Here is a 21,355-nt window from a genome sequence, read left to right as displayed (position 1 = left end):
ATGAAACATTACATCCCTACCCCATCTGGCAGATTTTCACTTTTTTTCATCTTACCATTTTTACTTAAGGAGTGAACAAAATCCAAATCTATGATGTTTCAAATCAACACAGGAGTCAAACATGGTGATTCAGGAGGAATTATTGGATTGCCAACTCTATTTATGGTTAATCTGATTGAAAGAATCAGTTTAAGCACCAAATCATGAAAAATGAGATTAAAGTCCATTCCACATTTTACAGCATGCCTTATACTACTTTAAACATTTCCAGATTATGAGGGCTATACAACAAGAGTCTTTAGATTGCACTTAACTATTATTCCAAAATCTTTTTCACAATACATGTACTAGAATACATCTCTAAGTTGACTGTTTGTCTATTTCTCATGTATGCATTAAGTTAAATTATGTCCCCTTACATAATCAATTTGCCTTTATTGTGTTTTTCACTGTCAGAAAATCTTAACAATTAATGGTATTTGCATGGAAAATGAATAAACCATTTAATCTTGCTGATATAACATCATAAAAACATTCTTTGTCAAAAATAATGTCCAGTCAATATAAAGAACCCCCTATTTCTATCTCTATTTCAGACCAATATCGAGAGCTAAATGAATAAGTAAGGACCCCTTAACCACTTACTGGTTCCCCAAAAGCTGCTACTGGTGTCATGTTACATCAGAACTACGAATTAAACCTGAAGAAAACTAGTATAGCTGTATTTGTGTTGAAAAAAATAAGAAATTATGCAATTTATTTATTTCAGTCAAAAATAGTAGGATGTACATGCAACCGAAGAATGTCGCGTCTCAAATTTCAGTGGTTGCACATGTGTCAGACACTGCGAAAAGTTAAAGCGAGCATTTATGATTAAAAATGTATTGCAAGTTACATAAAAATAATGAAGTTCTACTTTGCAGGTAAATTTTTACATTATTACCCACAGGTCAGGCAGAATTTGCTGAATCAGCAATTTTTACTCTCAGGGGTGGAATTTAAGGCTTGTTTTTATCATAGTTGCCGTTAATCAACTTTTTATTGATAAACTTATAAATTGCATAGGTAAAATAAATTCCTTTATTGATTTAGTGTAAAAATATATATCCCCCTTAAGGTGGCACGGTAGTATTTCCTGGCCCATAAGGGATAATGATAGCCTTTTTAGAATTTTCACCACTTTCTAACACTGCAAAAAATTCTACATTCACAGTTAACTGAAGTACTTTTATTTTACTATTCAGAAATGAATTTGAATATGTATCATGACCGTTTACTTTTTTTGCTATTTTTAAAAACCTAAGGCCACTAGTACTTTTAGGTCTTTTATGGTGCAGTGAATACAAAATTTTTAAAAATTCTCAAAAATTCATTTTCATCTGTATGTAAAATTATTTCATATTTTTCTACACCTGATTCATCCCTCAGTTTGGGAAAGTATGTTCAGTTGACACTGTATTTCTTGTCCAATCACACTGTTTAGATACATTAACCTAAGTAGGGTACACAAAAGAGCAACCTAAATTCTGGAATGCAAATTCTACCGTGCCACCTCAAATAACCTAGGAAGATAAACTAACGCTAAAAAAATATGCTAAATAAAGAACATAGGAAATCCGTTTTCTAAAAATATAACTACAAATATTACAAGGAATTAATTTTAACTTCGTTTATGTGTGACCCTGGTAGATGTTTAAAAAAATTTAAGTGCTATTTATTGATGATTACTGAATAATCGTTGCATACCAATGTACATGTTTACTAATTATAAAATGACCACAATTATAGCAATTAACCTTCCAAGGGTTTGTCGGGTGACGTCTAATGTAATAATAAAGATTTTATAGGTAAGCGTGCATCAGGAGTGTTTAAATCATATGCATGAATTTGCACGGTTTATATGTCTTATATTTGTTACTTATTATTCGCTATGCTTTACTTTAAACTACTGCTACAATCAAGAAATACCAAATCTTTATAAAACATGTTTTCATAGAATATTCTATGATATATCATACATTTTTTTTCAAAAACTCAATCAATACGTACTTTGAGAAACATTAAAAATCAAATGTACAAATCAATATAATTATGGTTACATGATTTGTGAATATTAAAAAATTTCATCGGTAGTTTGAAGTATTGAAAATTCTATAATTCAGTCCTTTCAAAACATCAAGAAATAGGGTCTTCGTGGAAAATTGATATATCAAGTATAAGTAAATATAATTGATCCAGATACCTGATTTAAAAATCTTACAGTTTTTCAAAAGTAGATGTTGAATACCTAAAAGCGGTTTACACATTATTTTTCGATTTAGAATTAAAAGAATTTAGAAATATACAATGTGTTAGGCTTATGTATCATAAAGGGAAAGGTTGTTTTAAAAATCTGGCACAGTCAGTGATAGTTTTTAACTTGCATGTATTTAAGACTTAAGAACTTGTACATATCCAATTTTACTAAAATATTGATAAAAAGGATAGCATGTTATCACAACATAGTTTTCTAGGTTGTGTACTATAATTTGTCTGTTTTTCTTTTTCTTTTTTAGCCATGGCGTTTTCGGTGTGTGTTCGATCTATTAGTTTGACTGTCCTTTGGTATCTCTCGCCCCTCCTTTATCCCAACGCCCATTTCTGTAAATATGAAAATGTCTGTTTCCGCCAAAATATAATTCTAAATCAAAATAATAGTCATAAATTGGATTGTTACTTATAAAAACAATATATGTATGGTCTACTTGAAATAAGTGTGCTATATATATAGAGAGAGCTACCTGATTGCTAAACGCTTTTTAAAAAGCTGATAGTGTTTTAAAATCAAAATAACCCACATTTGAAGAAAATCGATTCTAACTAACTAGAAAGGAATAATTAAAACAATAAACACAACATTGACTCGAAGAAAATTATCATATGTGGCAAATTTTATTCAAAAAGATTAGAGTTTTGAAAAGTACACAAACATTTTGTAAAAACTATTTTAGCTAAACATTCGCCATGTATAAAAAATTTTAAAAAGAAGTTTGATTTATCATAAAACACATGAATGAAATTATGAAATAATGAGATTGCTGCGATCAGTTTAGGAAAGAACATATCGTTGCAATCATGGCAACACCATACTGAGAAGTTTTATATTAGATACTCTGTAGAGTTTATGCATGAATTTAGATGCGTTGTATATATACATTTACATGACTTATCTTTTTCCGACCGGTTGATCATTCTATTTATCCCCAACGTGGGGTTCTTTTGTTTTTCTATGCCCCTAATTCAGTAGAATTTTCTTGCTTTCATCTGAAATTTATATTGTGACTTTACGAGAAAAAAAGAGGCGACCATACCTAATGCCATAGAATGTACAGAACATATCATCTTTATAGATCATTAAAAAAGAAGGATACAGTTTATCTACGTGTTTTCATAAATTATTTGAGAAAAAGATTCGAAAACCAAAACTCGTGCAATACGATATATATTCACTCTCGCCAGTGAAATGTTGATTACTAAAAAAGTGCATGCAACAAGCCTCAACTGAAGGTTTAAAAAACTTAAATATATCTTAAGTTCGGATTATGTGGTGAGGAAAACATTCGTATAGAGTTTCGTGGAACCCGTTGCCTCGCATATGATTGCTGATATCCCTGTAAGGGTGTAATGTTGACAGCACAAAGCCATGTATCAGTCAAATGAAAAAAATGTTTCGTTGGTATTTTTTTTTTCAGGAAGACGCTTTTGTCTATGTTTGGTAGAATTTAATGAATGTTGAAAAATTTTTGATGACTGAAAAAACGACAACCCTTAGCGGTATTTAAATGTTAGCTAAACACTATTTTCATGTAACAGTAAAATACGTTTTTTAAACCAATAAATTTTATAATACATTCCTTATAAAGATCTCGCAAGCGGGTTGGAAAGGGTATTTATTTAAAACAAAAAGTAGGAAAATTTCATTCAGGTCACAATAAGTTATACATGTATCATATATCATTTTTATTATTTAGGAAGATTAGTTGGTCCCGTAAAATTAACGTTTGAATCAAATATGCTAAATGAAGAACATAGGAAATCCGTTTTCTAAAAATATAACTACACATCTAACAAGAAATTAATTTTTAACTTCGTTCATGTGTGATTCAGGTATATGTTTTAAAGAATTTTGAGTGCTATTTATTGCTGATTACTGAATAATTGTTGCAAACCTGTTTTACTAATTATAAAAATACCACACATATAGCAATAAACCTTCCAAGGGTTTGTCGGGTGACGTCTAATGTAATAATAAAGTTTGTATACTGGGTAGGCGTACATCAGAAGTGTTTGAATCATATGCATCAATTTGCACGCTTTATAATGGCTTGAATTTGTTAATCGTTATTTTCTTTGCTCCACTTTTAACAACTATTACTATCAAGAAATATCAGATTCTTTCAAAACATGTTTTCAAAGAATATTTTCATGTTATAGGTAATTATAATATTTTTTAAAAACTCAATCAATACGGTGTTCGAGAAATATTTAAGATTAAATACAAGTCAATTTAATTCTGGTTACCTGATTTATGAATCTTTAAGTTTTTCATCGATGATTTTCAAATATCAAAAATTCTATAATTCAGTCTTTTCAAAAACTCAAACAATAGGGTCTTCGTGGAAAATTGATATATCAAGTATAAGTAAATATAATTGATCTAGTTACCTTTTTGTAAATCATAAAGTTTTCATAAGTCAATTTTGAATATTTAAGTCATAAGCACATGAAGAAACGAGTGAGTGGTGAAAAAAAATGTTTATCCAATTCTTGAACCAATGCATGTACATATCATAAACTAAGTCCTCTGTGCACGATTTTCTCATTTTTTACGCAAATATATCGTATAATCGTCAATTTTTTCTCTCTCTGTCTGTTATGATTTAACAAATATGGCTGCTCATTAAATGCCGTGTTTTGAAGCCGAGGTTTACCGATTGTCACCTTATAGTAAACAAATAACAAAAAGCATAGGCATTGAGCACGTGTTTAACATGAACAATCAGATAATTGTTTATTCTAATGACAGATCCATGCGTATTGCGATCACCGGATTTTTACGAAGAGGATTACGCTCAGGTCACTATGCATACGGAAAATATGTCGGCGAATTACTTCCTCGAAATTAAAGAATTTTCCCCAGAAAAAAGTATATGTACATAAGTTGTATAATGAAAACTATCCATTTAGTTATAAAAAAACATATGCATATTTTTTTTTTAATTTGAGGTTTCTTATGACTTTAAAAAGAGATTAATATTAACTTTGAGTTTCAATTTTAGATTAAAAGAATACAAATATACAATAAGTAAGTCTAAAGTTCTATAAGGGGAATGGGATGTTTTAGCAAGAAGGTACAGGAAGGGATGATCTTTTAACTTATTTTAGACTTTTTTATTATTAGTACGGCGGCTTTGTGAAAAATTGTGCACATCCTGCTACAAGCATGAAATTTGGCATAGACCTTCCTCAACTATTTATCTTTTATTTCAGATAGGGAGGCATTTGAAAAAAATGTCTCACTTCCGGTAAAATCCAAAATGGCGTACATCATACTTAAACTAGCCCAACATCGAAGGCTAGTATGTGAAAAGGTGTTATTAACATGCTACTATCATAATATTTGGTACAAACCTTTATTATGTACTACTTTTGGATATATGATATAGATTAAATGTCTTCAAAAACCCTACTTCCGGTAAAATCCAGCATGGCTGACATTGTACTAAAATAAGCTTATTTTTAGGGAGGGTAATTGAAATGTATTTTAAAGTATTGCTACTATGATTATATTGTGCAGGAACCTTTCTTTGGTGCTTCTCATGGATACATATGTCTTTAAAACCCTTTCTTCCGGTGATATCCAATATGGCGGACATAGAAATATTAATAATTTGTCATTCTAATATTCAACTTTTTTCAAAATGTAAATAAAAGGGTTTTTTTTAGCTGGTCATTAAACTTTTGGTTTTAAGTCATCCTCAAAACTACTAATTATATTCAGCTTTATATGTTTAAATACAAAGTTAACACTTCCGGTACAAAAAAAACAATATGTCGTAAATTACAAAGATTAGTCCTCAATCCATACCTTTGATGTAGAGTTTTTGGATAGATAGATTAAAATAAAATAAAATCACTAAAGTTCATAAACATCTTTAGAATGACTTATTTATGGCCGCAAATATACATGTATGTTTATTCACAATCGGAGAGATTATTTTCCAAATTTACAAAGATCGTGATATCGTTTCTTACATCTATAATGTACAAGCTTCTGATAAGATGAAGAGGCCTCACAAAGAGTTGTCCAAAAGGGTTCCCATGGATCATATTTTTCCCTTCGCCATTCATAAGCGATGGACTAGTTAGCATATGAACCAATACCAATCTTGTTACTTATTCGCACCCGCCATGGTATATTGCACGTTTTACTTGCTGAAAAAGACTAGACCGAGTCGTGGGAATAGCCTCAATAAGTATTTCCTCTTCCAAAAACACATTTTTCTTGCTTCGTTAACCCCATCTGATAACTTTGTTCGATATTACAACAAAACCACGTATCGTTCTATCAATGACATTGTTAAATCCATAGCTGGTGATGTTGGCTGATCAATCATCATTCTAAATGATAGAGACATCTTTAAACACCATCCATGTCACCAACGCAGTTCCTTTTCAAGCAAACGTGTAATCTCTCAATGCCTAGTGTATTTGAATGGTCATGGATAGATATATATCTGAAGCTTTTCCCACTTCCAAATGCAAGCCAAAGTTTGCCTGCCCCTATGTCACTGAAGGCGAAACAGCAACGACAGCAACATCAGTATCGACTGTTCGAGGCATGACTCAGTTAAGTATTTGTTTCACTGCATCAGACACATGCATCTTGATTCAAGTGTCAGCCTCATCATGTGAACATGATGCTAAGCATTAAACATCATCATGTGGTGGATAACACAGAAGATCCTGAGCAAGTGTTGCTACAACTACCTTTTCCTCAAAATCTATTGAGCAAGCTGTTGCGAATGAAAACTTAAAAGTTCTTTCTTATTGTTGTCATCTTGTTTTGACTCTTGATTCGTCTGTGTATTCCCTTTTCCCTAAATGCAGCACTTGCTTCTTATAACAAATGATCAGGATATTTTATTTTATTTACCTCGAGATGGATTTCAAGTTTATCACCCTGTTCACATTAAGAGGCTGACATTAATAGAATCATGGTGCATGTGTCTGATGCAATGAAACACGAATTTGCACGAGTCATAATTCGAATAGTCGTTACTGATGATACTGTCATTACTGTTTCGCTATTCCGGGATAGGGGTAGACGAACGATGGATTGTGTTTGGGAGGGCAAAAAGCTTTGGATAGATATATATCAATGACCTTTCAAATGCACCTGGCAATGAGTGATTACACACAGTTATTGTGATGCATGTCTTTACCAGTTGTGGTATGGTTCTAATTGCTCGAAAAGGAAAAAAGACTGCGTAGGAGACATTGATGGCATTTGAAGATGTGACTTTAACATAAAAAGAGATGATCGATCAGCCTAAATCACCGAGGTTTAACTGCAAGATCACACAAACTTTTCAGATGGGGTTAACATGGTTAACGAATCAAGAAAATAACTATTTGCGCAAAAGGGAAGACTGATTGAGGGTACATTTGTATTTCCTCAACCTGGTCTAGTCTTTTCCAGCATGTAAAACGTGCAATATACTAAGGCAGGTGTTTAGGAGGACGAGCTTGGAATTTGCTCTTATGCTACCCAGTTCAGGTGCTAATGGATGGCGAAGGGACAAAGAGGATCACTTTTAAATAACTCTTTCTAAGGCCTCATCATTTCAGTAGCCTGTACATTGTGGATGTACTGGGGAATGCGGTTCAATGCCAAAAAAAAAAGCTACATCCTAAGCATCAGAAGCCAAACCATAAATTCAGTTTAAATGGACACATACTACAACAAGTCAAGCAAAACCCGTGCCTAGACCTACAAATTTAGGAAGACCTCAAATGGCCCTCCCACTTATTAAACGTGGCAAAGAAAGCAAATCCAACGCTAGGCTTTCAAAGAAGAAACTTGAAATACTGCCCACAAGATTGCAAAAAAATAATTCATCACCATAGATTACAAGTCAAGAAAGGAAGGGTGTGTCTCCAATATGCTTGCCCAACTGGGACTACAAGACCTCCAGACAATTGCAAGACGAACAAGCTAGAAGTTGATATTTATGTACAAAGTGGTTTATGGGCTGATTCCCGCTATTGAATCAGATGAATTTCTCAAAAAGTACGTCCTAAGAGAAACATAACTGCCAATAAGTTCGAAGAATACTACTCAACAAATATTGTGGAAAATCAAGTAAAGAATCACTCTAAGTGTTTTGACATTCCACTAAGCAAAACACCACAATACTCAAACTCATTCTTTGTAAAGACAGTGATCGCGTCGAATCAGCTAGACGACACTGTAGTGCACGCATCAAGCGTAGAGAGCGTCAAATCTGCTCTAACGCCTCATCAATAAATCGGCGGCGCTCTCTCAAACCGTTATATTAAAGCCAGAATTGGTAGCGACAATGTATTCATACATATACAGATACAGATACAGAGGATGTCGCGGTCGTGCTTAATGTAGAAAATCGGGTTTCTCATGCACTGCTTTGTTTGCATGTGGTGGTGACTGTGAATAAACATGTATTTTTTTGCCAAATAGTAGTACTTTGAAAAATGTTTTAGTACTTCAGTAATTTTATTTTGTTTTAACCGATCTATCTAAAACTCTAAATCAAAGATATGGATTGAGGACTCATTTTTGGAATTTACAACATATTGTTTTTTTTTTACTGGAAGTGTTATTTAAAAATTTACAACAGAATAAAATTAACGGTTTTGATGATAACTTGAAGCCAATAGTTTAATGATAAGCCAAAAAAAACCAACATCAAAATCATTTTCTTTACATTTTGAAAAAAGTTGAATATTAATGTAGAAAATTGATATTTCTATGTCCGCCATTTTGGATATACCGGAAGTAAGGTTTTCAAAAAGATATGTCTTGTACATTGTATCCATGAGAAGCACAAAAAAGGTAGCTGCACAATGTAATGATAGTAGCAATACATTAAAACACATTTCAATTACCCTCCCTAAAAATAAGCTTATTTTAGTACTATATCCGCCATGTTGGATTATACCGGAAGTAGGATTTTTAAAGACATCTTATCTTTATCATATATCCAAAAGTAGTATATAACATAGATTGGTACCAAATATTATGTTAGTAGCATATTAATAACACCTTTTCACATACTAGCCTTCGATATAGGGCTGATTTAAGTATGATGTCCGCCATTTTGGATTTTACCGGAAGTGAAACATTTTTTTTCAAATGCCTCCCTATCTGAAATAAAAGAGTAATAACTGAGGAAGGTCTATGCCAAATTTCATGCTTGTAGCAGGATGTGCACAATTCGTCTGAAATATGTTTGTAGCCGCCGGACTATATATATTGTAGATGTCCAATATAAATCATTTCTACTAAAAAATTCATATACAAGATAACATGTTAGCATGATGTCAATTTCCGTAGATTTAAAAATATCTGTTTCCGACAAAACATAATTCCATATCAAATTATATTCATATATCGGATTGTTATTTTTAAATATTTTTTAAAAAATTCATTGACAAGCAATTACATTAGTCAGTCTGATATCACTTATACGTATTAATGTTTCCCTGGGACTTTTAAAGATCAATGTATTGCTTTTCATGCAAAATTGCAAGATTTGCCAATACATCCACATCTTGAAAGAGAGTAATTAACAGTCCTATATCAGCAAATACTTTACCCCAAAAGATGTATTTCTAAAAGATTTCATATATAATCCGATATAAACAGTGACACGTTTTAAATTCTATGCGTCCGAGACACTTTCATTCAGTTTAAAATTATATGTTTATACCTTCATTAACTTAATTGTCTGTGCCAAGTGTTCATATAATATCAATGTTTTAATTCATCTAAATAAAGACTTTCAGTTGCGGTCAAATTAAAACCGCATACGATTTCCCGCAATTTTGTGTCTGAGAGGCAAATGTTTTATATCTTATAACCGAATAATATGATGATACATAAAACAAACATGTACCAATATATATGTGTCTCGTGTTACATGAAGCGTAGTCAATAGGGATATATTTACGTTTATATGCAAAACTCTTAATACAACACAATATACTTTTGAAATGAATACCATGTACAAGTAATCACAGTTACTATCAAAACATAATAATGATAATTATGATCATGATAGTAATTTCCTGGAACAGGAAAACATGTGAGGAGATGCAATTAGGATAAATAGGAAGTATAAATGTTCGTCGTTTTTCGGTTTCAACATCTATATGATCAAAGAAAAATGGCACAATCTCCAATTGGAACTTGTGAAATTTGTGTTCAAGCACCAGGATCACAGTACTGTAAACAATGTCGACAGTACTTTTGTAACAACTGCAAGACTGCTCATCTGAGATCGAAGATGGCACGTAATCATGTATTTGGGAAAAGAAACGAGATAGGTCAAGAGGAAGAGTTTTTATGTAGGCATGTTAATCAACAACTGTTTATGTGTTTAGATTGCGAATTTCCGTTATGTAAGACTTGTCTAGTCGAAAACCACAATGGTCATAATGTTGAGGATTTGGACAAAATATTTTCATCTTTGCACGACCAAGCATCCAAAACGATGAGAGGAATTGAAAACGATTTTAAGCGCAAAAGTGGTGGTATGAAAACAATGACAACATCGTATGAGAAGGAGAGCGAAAAGCTTGAGCGAGCGATTTTAAAACAAGGAGAACTAATCAAGTCTAGTGTTGACAAAATGGTTAGCTCAATTATTGAAGACGTTAGAAAATCTCGTGGAAACGTGAAAAAACATTATCCTACGTGTGTTGATGATGCAGTTTCAACTACATGCAAAAGATGGCAGCAGCAGTTAGATGAAATTAAACATAAAAAAGCAACAGGGACGACTGTTTTTGAAATTCAGAAACTTCTTGATGAGATAAAAACAATGGAACTTCCGAACCTGCCTGATGTACCTGCTGTTACATATAGTTCTAAACCTGTCGACGAAAAAATCATCAAGGATTTACTAGGAGGTGTCAAATTTTTGTAAGTAATTCAACAGATCGTATACCTTTTTTGTTTGTTTCACATTTCGAAAACGACAAGAGCTTGACATTATTTTCATATTTTAAAACTACTTATACCATTCAGAACTGTAACTGCTGTTTCTGTTTACGACGCAAAAATTGAATAAAGGGCCTTATAAAGTCAGTCAAAATCCGGAAACAAGGGAGGGAAAAATTTCCCAGTCGAATTTGTTAGGAATAAACTTCGTTACAAGGTGCAGGAAACGTTTTTACAATGAGAAAAGTACAATTAAAATTATCATTAAACCGCCTCATGCATACATATATAGATATGTGAAGATGTGGTATGAATGACAATGAGACAACTATCTTATCCAAGTCACAATTTGTAAAAGTAAACCATTATAGGTCAAAGTACGGTCTTCAACAATGAGCCTTGGCTCAACCCAAACAGCAAGCTATAAAAGGCACCAAAAATGACATGTGTAAAACCATTCAAACGAGAAAACTGAATCAATTTGAAATACGAGGCACGAAAAAACACATATGAATCACATCAATAAGCTACTGAACATCAGATTCCTGACTTAGGATAGGTGCAAACAAATGCAGCGGGTTTAAACTTTTAAATAGGTAATATGTATGTTTATGTATATTTATATATATTCATCCACAAAAAGAAACTTTTTGCAGCTTAGAAATACCCGAAAACAAACTACGGACCGCCATAACCGAAACCATTGGATAACTCCAAAGGAGTAAAAGCTCTTATATGACTTTTTTTTTACTATTTGTTGTGCTTAAGTCTATTATCTTAACGACACTTTTTAAAGTAAAAAGAAAGAAACAACTGAAAACCATAAGAATGTATAGCCATATAAGTAAATGAAATAATTTGTGTTTTTCAGATCCTTTTCAAAACCAAACCCAAAATCAAAAGAATTGTTTCTGGTACCTGAAGGGTCTGGGTATGGTTTACGTTTCGTTGGTGGAAAGGATGTAAACGAAGAAGTATACGTGTCATTTGTTTCTTCTGAGGGCCCTGCTGCTAAGGCAGGTCTAAATCAATTTGATCGAATAATCGCAGTGGATGGAAAACAAACTAAAGGCCTGACACACGACGAAGTCACAAGCATATTTAAGAATGCCAAAGGCAAAGAAAATGTGTCAATAACAATAACGCCTTTTCAGCAGTAGATTTGTGTGCAGTGTTAATATAGTTGTTGTACTATTTTATTCAAAGCTGAATAAAAATTTTCAGCAATGTTTGAATTTATAAATTATTTGTAAAATTCTGAAATAAATTTTCGAAAGCAAAAATAATAGAACTTGCCTTTTATTTTTTTAACTTATTCATTGTTTCATATTCGTAATCGCTTACTTTTGAAATTTAGATATAGAATAAAATAATACATTTTTACAAATAAATGCAACTGTAAAGTAGCGAAGCTATATTAGTGTGAAGTCTGCTTCTTCACTTTACCAACTGTATTAGAAAAAAAGTCCAGAAATGAGAACAAAAATTTTACTACGAAGAACATGAACACATCATTCGATTTAACGACAAGCCTCAGTGTAAACTCTTTTTCCAACACACATGTAGTCGTATGGCTTACAACTGTGCAATATAAGGACAAAGCTGAGAGAGTACTCGATAGATACAATAAATGTATAAATTTGCTTCATAGATTTCATTGATTTTGTTTGTGATAAGAATACCAATGTATCATACATTGTTTTATGTGCATCATTAGTACTAAGATTCAATTATCATTCTAATGGTGATTTTGTAAGACACGTTAAGATTCCAATGACATTTTTTGTTATTTGTTGCCGATTAAGTATATCTATTGAATGCAATTAAATTACTTGATTTATTTGATGTCTTGTTATATTTTTATTCATACAAAAAAGAACTACACAACAAATAATGTTATTACAATTTATAAATTAATTCTTTATTTCCTTGTCAAACAAAAACAGAATGGTTGAATTTTTATTAATACTACGATATTAGCACCTGAAAGGTTAGATACTTTTCTTGTCTTTGTGTTCGCTAATTGAATACCTCTTTATGTTAAAAAAAATAAGTAAAGGGAATTTAAAAGTGATACTTTAGGGAAAATGACGATTTGAAAAATTGAGGAAAACTGAGCAGACAGAATATCAAATTGAAATATTAGCAAAAAAAATAACTGATTTACTATAAAGCAGACTAATAAAAACGAATAGAAAAGTTGCACAACTAATATACAATATACTTAGTCAAAATAACATGCAAAACCAACAACAGTGAAATTGTTAGCCTATTTTATATTCACTATGTAAAAATATTAGTTCAAAAACTTGAAACGGACGTTGATTCTTATCTTATTTCCGAAGTATTCAACATTGCAATACCAGGAACAAAAACGTAAGGAAAATAAAACTTATACAAACAGACACATCGAGGCTAATTAACACACATTATACACTATGAAAAAAAAACCCAATGAAGCCTTGAACCCTATTCATATTGACACTATCTTTACGTCCTAAGAAATATAAGTCAATACAATGTAAACGGAAGTGTTTCTCAAAATCTTTTCCAGGAGTAATTAAGATAAGTATATCAGAATCGAAATTCATGGACTTAATGACAACATCAGACTTATTAAAGTTGTAAAAGAACTGTGCACAATCAAAGTGCTACATAATTAGTCAAAGCATCATGCAAGAAACACCCTACTAAGTAACATCAGCTTTTCGTTTTACGAATAATAAAATAATAATATATTTTGTTTCAGTCGCGGTTGATTGTTGCTGGATATCATATTTGTTTTACATTGTTCTGTACAATCAGGCCGAAAGTTATCTCGTTTTTATTGTTTTACATTTGTAACATGTGTAATATCGGGGCCTTTTATAGCTCACTCTGTGGTAATGGTTTTGTTCGTTGTTGAATGCATTACGGTTACCCATGATGATTAAATTTTATGTCGTTTGGTGTCTGGTGAAGAGTTGTCTCGATGTAAATAATACAATAACTTCTCATTTTTATAATTTCTATCTACATTGTCTTTTTTTCAAAACACTTGTTTTATGTTACTAATAATAACAAACCTCATATTAACATACCATCTAGGAAGGCTTCTAAATACCATGTTAATGTAAATAAAATGTGTTGATTTAAATTAACAAACTCATAACGCAGTCATCCATAAAAAGGCCCCGAAATTGATTTGTATACAAATCGGTCATGTTTTGTTCCAATCTTCATCTAAAAATCTTAAACTCGAAAACTTTTTTTTTATGTTGCCGATTGAAATCTGTTTCTATGCTACATGAAGAACAAATAATTTCTATCACATTTTCGTTACCTTTGAGGGCCTTTTAGTTGAAGAAAATTTAAGTTAGTTGGTTAATTGTATGGATATTTCCTATTTAAGAATTGAAACAGAAATATATTTCCTCACTTTTTACAAAAATAGTTCAAATTTGAGGAAGAAGTATTTGAAAGTTTAATATATGTTGTGATGACTCGTTATCATTTTGGAACAATATGTCCATTATTTGTTTACTCTTGTTTAGTTCAAAATTTAAACAATGTAAAACCACATTTGTTACTTCAATTCCGAGCAATTTCTATAAGAACAATTCTGAGGAAATTTAAAAAAGATGTCACTTATAACAATGAGACCCTCCTATAATTGAGTCATTTGTAATTGGAAATTATGAGAAATTATGGGCGTATATAAATATAAGATTTTGAATTTAAAGAAAGCATTTCTGATGCTTCATATATTTTATAATGTTTTACCATCATGAATCCAGCTAATATTTGTCATCCTAATTTCTGGATTGTGTATAGCCGAAATAATGTACATTCTTGCATTAAAATTGACAAGACTGGTATCTTAATTTAGTTAGAACAATATGCAGTATCAATAGTCTATATAAAGTGTTCTTCGTTTCAATTTTTCTAATGAATCGAACCGTTTTCATTGGCTTTATAAACTTTATTATGTCGTCTGTTTCTCGTAACGATAGATCAGTATCATTCTTTACACGAATCTAACGCATCAAGGAAAATACAGCTTTTCTGTTTTAAACGGAAACGAGTAAATGTATTATGTCCTCCTTTATCGTTATGTTTATAAACTAATTGTTCTTTATTCTTAAACACAAGTAGTTTGATGAAGTTTAGTTGTTTTTATTTATTGATGCGAAAAACATCTTTTTCCGTATAAAAATATGTTAGTAATGTATACGGTGTAACTTATAAACAGCTTTTCATCATGAGATCCTTGAGTGTTCAAATATCAATGACTTTTTCTGAGGCTAATTCCAAAAAAAGAGTCAAACGCACCTAAGTTTAATTTTTTTGAAGTATGCAATTATAGTTTGTAAATAGGTTCATGCATTTCAACTAAACAAAACACCTTTAATAAGGGCAACAGAAGTATACCGTTGTTTAAAAGTAAAAATTGTCTAAGATTGTCAGTTTTCCTATCGAAGGTCGGTTGTTTTCTCCGGACACATCGACGTCATCCTCCAATAACAATATGGTCGCAACGAAATAACCTTTAAGTGGCACTAAAAAGTGGCGTTAAAATACAAACAGTCAATCGATCACAAAGACATAAGTCGATTGAGAGGAAACATATCCAGGTTACAAAATAAAACCGCGGGAAACACATCAACTACAAGAGGAAAACAACGAAACAACAGAAACACTGAAGTGCAACATATATGACTGCGTCATTTTGAATTATTGCGATCACTTGGTGTACGTCTTCGATGTCCGTCTTCGTACGCCTTTTCAAAAAAGCTCTTTTTTAACTACTGGAGATCATCATGTAGCGTCAACCTTATCACACTCAACAAAGTATACAATGTGAATTTTATTTTCTCACTACGATTATTATATTCATAATAGTATTTACCAGGAAAAAGAAAGTTTTGGATCAGATAAACTACACTTATATGAACGGGAAGTTAAAACATTCGACCTGCAACTTCCACATGATAGAAAAATGGCTCAATGTCCAGTTGACACCTGTGAAATTTGTGTTCAAGCACCGGGATCACAGTACTGTAAACAGTGTCGACAGTATTTCTGCTACAGCTGCAAGAATGCGCATCTAAGATTAAAGATTGCACGTAATCATGTATTTGGAAAAAGTTTCGAGATTGATCCAGAGGAAGAGTTGAACTTGTTGAAATGTAGTCATGTTGATAAACATGTGTTTATGTGTTTAGATTGCGATTTTGCGTTGTGTAAGGGCTGTCTTGTCGAAAACCACAATGGCCATAACGTGGACGATGTGAATAAGATGTTTTCATCTTTGCATCACCAAGCATCAACAACAATGAAGGGAATCTTAAGTGATTTCCGGCGTAAAAGCGATAGCATGAAATCATTGACAACATCTTATGAGAAAGAGAGTGAAGCGCTTGAGCGAGCAATTTTGAATCAAGGTGCAAAAATAAAGTCTAGTGTTGACAAAATGGTGAGCGAAACTATTGCAAACGTTAGGAAATCTCGTGAAAACGTGAAAAAACATTATCCTAGTTGTTTTCAGGATGCAGTTTCAAGTAAATTTAAAACTTGGCTTCACCAGTTAGCTGAAATTGAACAGAAAGAAGCAACCGAAAAATCTATTCACGAAATTCAAAAACTAGACAACGACATGCAAGCAATGGAACTTCCAAACATGCCTGATGTCCCTACGGTTAAATATTGTGCCCAACCAGTCGACGAAAAAATAATCATGGGTTTACTAGGACGTATCAAATATTTGTAAGTAAAAAGTAAAAGAAAATCAAATAACATAAGAAAATAAACATCTCATACATAACTTGTGTTAAAGTGAACTATAATCAGTCAGAGTAATGTAAGTCGGGGAAGTATCTTGCTATCAAGTGCATGTTTCCATCCTCTTACAATTCATGATTTTACATTTATTATATCTTCAACTAACTTATATATATGAGGCATATTGTCATCTATGAAATATTGTTTAATATATATTTTAACGTATATTTAATAAGCTCTGTTCAAGATAGATTAATAATGTTATAGATATGATTAAACATATTGTGAATATTGCTATATATGACTGATGAAAAATGATTTTAAATATTCTGATAGTCCTAATTTACATAAGAGTTAAATAATGTCTGAGGCTCGCAAAGTGTGAAAAAAAATATCTTTAATGACAAATTAAAATTCAGTAAATTGAAATATCTGGTTTCATTCAAGAATAGATGCAGTAGAGTACTAATTTCCTTCCATGTGATATAACTACCTAACTATTTGTTTGTTCTTTCAAATATACTGTTCAGAACGTTCCTGATGAAGGTAGATCAAGAAATTCACTTCGGACGCATGAAGTTCAAAATTGTTGGTTTACATTTTGTTGGTAAAATATGAGAAATGTTACGCGTGTTCTTCTTATTTGTCAGGTTTTTAAGAAAATGATATAAGCCATTTGTTCTGTATGTTCGGTACGTTTTATCTCATCTTGTTCTAAAGCCCATATAAGAAAATGTCATCACTTACACATAAAAAAAATCGACATTACCAAAGGATGACTGTTATATATTTTGTGTATAGGAAAATATCTTAAGTAGATAGAGAAAAATTATAAACAGCTAAAAATAATCATCTATAAAAACAATATATGTGATCTTAGAGTTCAACAGTGTGAAGTATATAAAAGTTATTCTTTGTGATATATAAAAAAGGCGTTCTTTTATTAAAATATTTAAAAGAATGTTCGTCAAAATTGATATCAAATAAACAAAAATGCATTTCCTTTTTAATATAAGCATATATCTACTATTTTTGGTATATGATTAAAAAAAGGTATTTTTAGTATATTATGTTTACAAATATTCATATATAAAAAGAGAATGTTCTTTTACATAGACCAAACATATCTATTATAAATGTTAATATATTTTACGAAATTTGCGAAATTACGAAATTACAACAACCGTCAATGAATTTAAGTAAATACAACATTTTTTTGATTTTCAGATCCTATTCTAACCCTAACCCAAAATATAAGGAGTTGATATTGTTTCCCTGTGCGTCTGGGTATGGTTTCAAGTTTATCGGTGGGAAGGATGATGAAGATATTTACGTGTCAGACGTTTTGCCCAATGGTTCCGCTAGTAAGGCAGGTCTTACACAATTGGATAAAATAATCGCAGTGGATGGAAAACAAGTTAATGGCTTGTCTATTCAGGAAGCTGTAGAAATGTTAAAGGATGCAAAAGGCAACAACGGTGTGTCAATAATAATTGAGCCTTTTCACGTAGCAGATGATTCTTCCAATGGTTCTACTGCTGAGACAGGTCTCCAAAATTTAGATAAAACAATCGTTGAGAATGGAAAACAAGTTGAAAGCTCATCCCGTCATGAAGTTCAAGAAAGTTTTGAGAATGTTGAGGATAACGAAGTTGTGTCAATAAGAACTGAGCCTTTTGAGCAGTAGATTTGTAGTATAAATTTTGTTATAACATTTTTTCCTTGACTGATTGGTCCCATTTATGTATTGGATATTTGTCACTGAAAGTTAAGAAACAAACAATCAATTTGTGTCTTAACAATCTGATCATCTTCGGTAGCCAATGTTTATGATGCAGTATCCTACTCTTCATCTTTGGTAGATAAAGTTAAAATTCGGAACCACGAGGTATTTCACTTGTCGCATTTCAACTTTCTGCATCCAATCAAAAAAGCCGTGAAAATGTTAAAACAAAATGCATATTATTCACGTAGTGTTTACCTCCAAAACATAGGACCATATTTAGTATCACTTTCAATGTTCTTACTTAATTTGATTAAAGTTCTGTGGAAGTTCCTCACGCTATTGTTCAAATGTAAACAAATGTTTGATGTTTCTTATTATACATACCCAAACTGAAAAGAGTTCAAGTGTTGCAATTGGTAAATAGGTTAAATATGATTTTGTTGGAGTGGTGCAGATTTCTGTCAATCACCAGATGGTGCGACGCTGGATACACAATTCTATCTTAACCCATCAATGACAAAGAGTAGGTAGGATGGATCGTAACACTTGGCTTTCGAAAAATTAGATCTGATAAGATTTATGAATTACATCAAAGTCTGCAAATATTGTAAGAAAATTATTGCTATAAGTAGTTTCGACATTCGTAAAAGAGAAAAGCAAGAAATCTCCAAAACGGCCTTGTAATTTTTTTCTTATTTTCAAACTTCAATTATTTAAGTGAATCGAATGGGTATACATTGCTAAATGTATGAAATTAAGAGTATTAAAACAAATTTGTATTTCTGCTAATTATTTATAAATCGATCCTCCTGAAATAGCAATAGATTCAGTTTTCGTCCATTTTTCTAGAAAGTTGTCAATTGTTTCACCTTTTTTATGATGTAGTATGTGGCGCCACCCCATCGCTCATTGAAATTTTTATCGAAGAGTAAAGACAATTGTATAAAAAAATCATTTCCATAGAAATATATGTGGGCGAAGGGTGGTGCCACTGTCGTTTGTTTTCACTGTCATGGCAGAACTCTGCAGCAAAATCAGGATTGAACGAATTTCCCTTTATTATGACGTCTTCATGATGCAAGTAATGAAAATGTGTTTTTTAATGAAACAATTGGATATTTTTCCCTATGTTTTATTCAAGTTTTCACTACAACATCTCAGAGAAAGTTTCCGAATTTAAGGGTCAAAATTATGAGTTAGTGAACCAACTCCTTTGGTGTTATATTTAGCTGATATGAATCTTTTTTATAAATTTGATGCAACTGTCGTACAAGTGAGAGGTTTAGCGCTATAAAACCAGGTTCAATACACCATTTTCTACATTTTAAATGCCTGTTCTTTGTCAGGAATATGACAGTTGTTTTCCATTCTTTTGATATGTTTTGTCATTTGAATTTGCCATTTGATTTGGCACTTTCCGTTTTGAGTTCTCCTCGGAGTTCAGTATTTTTGTGATTTTACTTTTATCATTTATCAGCGTCCGTCATTTTTCTGTCATCTTTCACAAACGTTTCCCATGAATTTACGTGGGAAAATGCAACCAAACAAAATGATCATCGGATTATCTGATTTAATTTAAAATTTGTGTTCGATGAATCAGATAGTCACCAAAAAGTTTGAATATACAAAAAAATCAAAGTGCAACATATCGCTTTTAAATGTTGACAACCGTTGTAGATAGAGAACATTTAACATAATATAAATGTTCAAAGTATCAATCCTACGTCCTACTTAGTTGACACACCTATCTAACGATTCCTTATCTAATTGACCTTAAATGACAATTAAACCAATATAGCCTTTCTTGTTTTATCATGAAAAATTAAAGATTGAATGAAATTTGGAATTGTAACTGATTTACAAAGGAAAAATCACAAATGGTTGAGATTACAGAAATTGTTATTGTATGAGTTATTTCTCTGACATCGAACTCGGAGTAAGTGAAAGCAAAATAAGTTAAATCGAACATATAGGATCGGTGCAAATGGTCGGGATGTGTTGATTAAGGGAGTGTTTATTGCTGATTTTGTCGTGAATAAAAACAATCAAACGTCTATTTTCCGAAAACATTGAACTGATTAAAAGCTTATTTTACTTCCTTACGTTGCTCTTACTTGCCCAAGTACCAGGATGTTCATAAACAGAGTAAGTAACCTTTCGAAAAGATTTGATCTTCGGAGTCAAAATAAAATTAAGAATTGAAAAAGGGAATATGTCAAAGAGACAACAATCCGACCAAAATACAGAAAACAGCCCATGGCCACCAATGTGTCTTCAACACAGTGAGAAATCCTGCAACTGGAGTCTATTGTCAAACAATTCCTTAGTTTTACCCCCTACATCACTTTTAACTAATTGTTTTTTTCTTATACCCTGAAAACTGCAAAAGAAAGACAAAAACTGTTCCCCAAACTTGATCACAAAGACAAGATTCTGAGTACACACATATATCAATGCTTCACAAATAATAATGTTGCATTTTATCAGTGTAATGTAAAAATACAAGATTAGTAATATAGTTTATGTGGAGCTTCTAGTTAAATTCTGTGAAAAATGTTAGACTTACAGCTTATGTGAAAATCTTAAGGAGAGACATTTTAATACATTCCTTTTTTTGTTTATTTATC

At 31.7% G+C, this 21,355-nt stretch overlaps 2 protein-coding genes across 2 annotated transcripts; both read left to right on the top strand.

Annotated features, from left to right (window-relative positions):
* Positions 1-10,398: 10,398 nt before the first annotated feature.
* LOC143045071 (uncharacterized) lies at positions 10,399-13,087 on the top strand. The gene is made up of 2 exons (XM_076217369.1): positions 10,399-11,224; positions 12,114-13,087. The coding sequence occupies exons 1-2, from the start codon at positions 10,422-10,424 to the stop codon at positions 12,400-12,402; spliced, it is 1,092 nt and encodes a 363-aa protein (XP_076073484.1). The 5' UTR covers positions 10,399-10,421; the 3' UTR covers positions 12,403-13,087.
* Positions 13,088-16,100: 3,013 nt separating this feature from the next.
* On the top strand, positions 16,101-18,714 carry LOC143045070 (uncharacterized). The gene is made up of 2 exons (XM_076217368.1): positions 16,101-16,987; positions 18,230-18,714. The coding sequence occupies exons 1-2, from the start codon at positions 16,221-16,223 to the stop codon at positions 18,687-18,689; spliced, it is 1,227 nt and encodes a 408-aa protein (XP_076073483.1). The 5' UTR covers positions 16,101-16,220; the 3' UTR covers positions 18,690-18,714.
* Positions 18,715-21,355: the final 2,641 nt, after the last annotated feature.

The sequence above is a fragment of the Mytilus galloprovincialis genome, chromosome 9 (genome assembly GCF_965363235.1).
Source record: "Mytilus galloprovincialis chromosome 9, xbMytGall1.hap1.1, whole genome shotgun sequence".
In the NCBI taxonomy this organism is placed as follows: domain Eukaryota; kingdom Metazoa; phylum Mollusca; class Bivalvia; order Mytilida; family Mytilidae; genus Mytilus; species Mytilus galloprovincialis.
The sequence above is the reverse complement of the archived record's forward strand: the minus strand, read 5'-3'. Positions and strand labels throughout refer to the sequence as shown.

What these genes read in the sequence shown, in the direction of transcription:
- LOC143045071 (XM_076217369.1), top strand. Translation starts at nt 10,422, where the DNA reads ATGTTCGTCGTTTTTCGGTTTCAACATCTATATGATCAAAGAAAAATG. An exon ending in CTAGGAGGTGTCAAATTTTT is followed by an intron (nt 11,225 to 12,113) that starts GTAAGTAATTCA and finishes TGTGTTTTTCAG; the next exon opens with ATCCTTTTCAAAACCAAACC.
- LOC143045070 (XM_076217368.1), top strand. Translation starts at nt 16,221, where the DNA reads ATGGCTCAATGTCCAGTTGACACCTGTGAAATTTGTGTTCAAGCACCG. An exon ending in CTAGGACGTATCAAATATTT is followed by an intron (nt 16,988 to 18,229) that starts GTAAGTAAAAAG and finishes TTTGATTTTCAG; the next exon opens with ATCCTATTCTAACCCTAACC.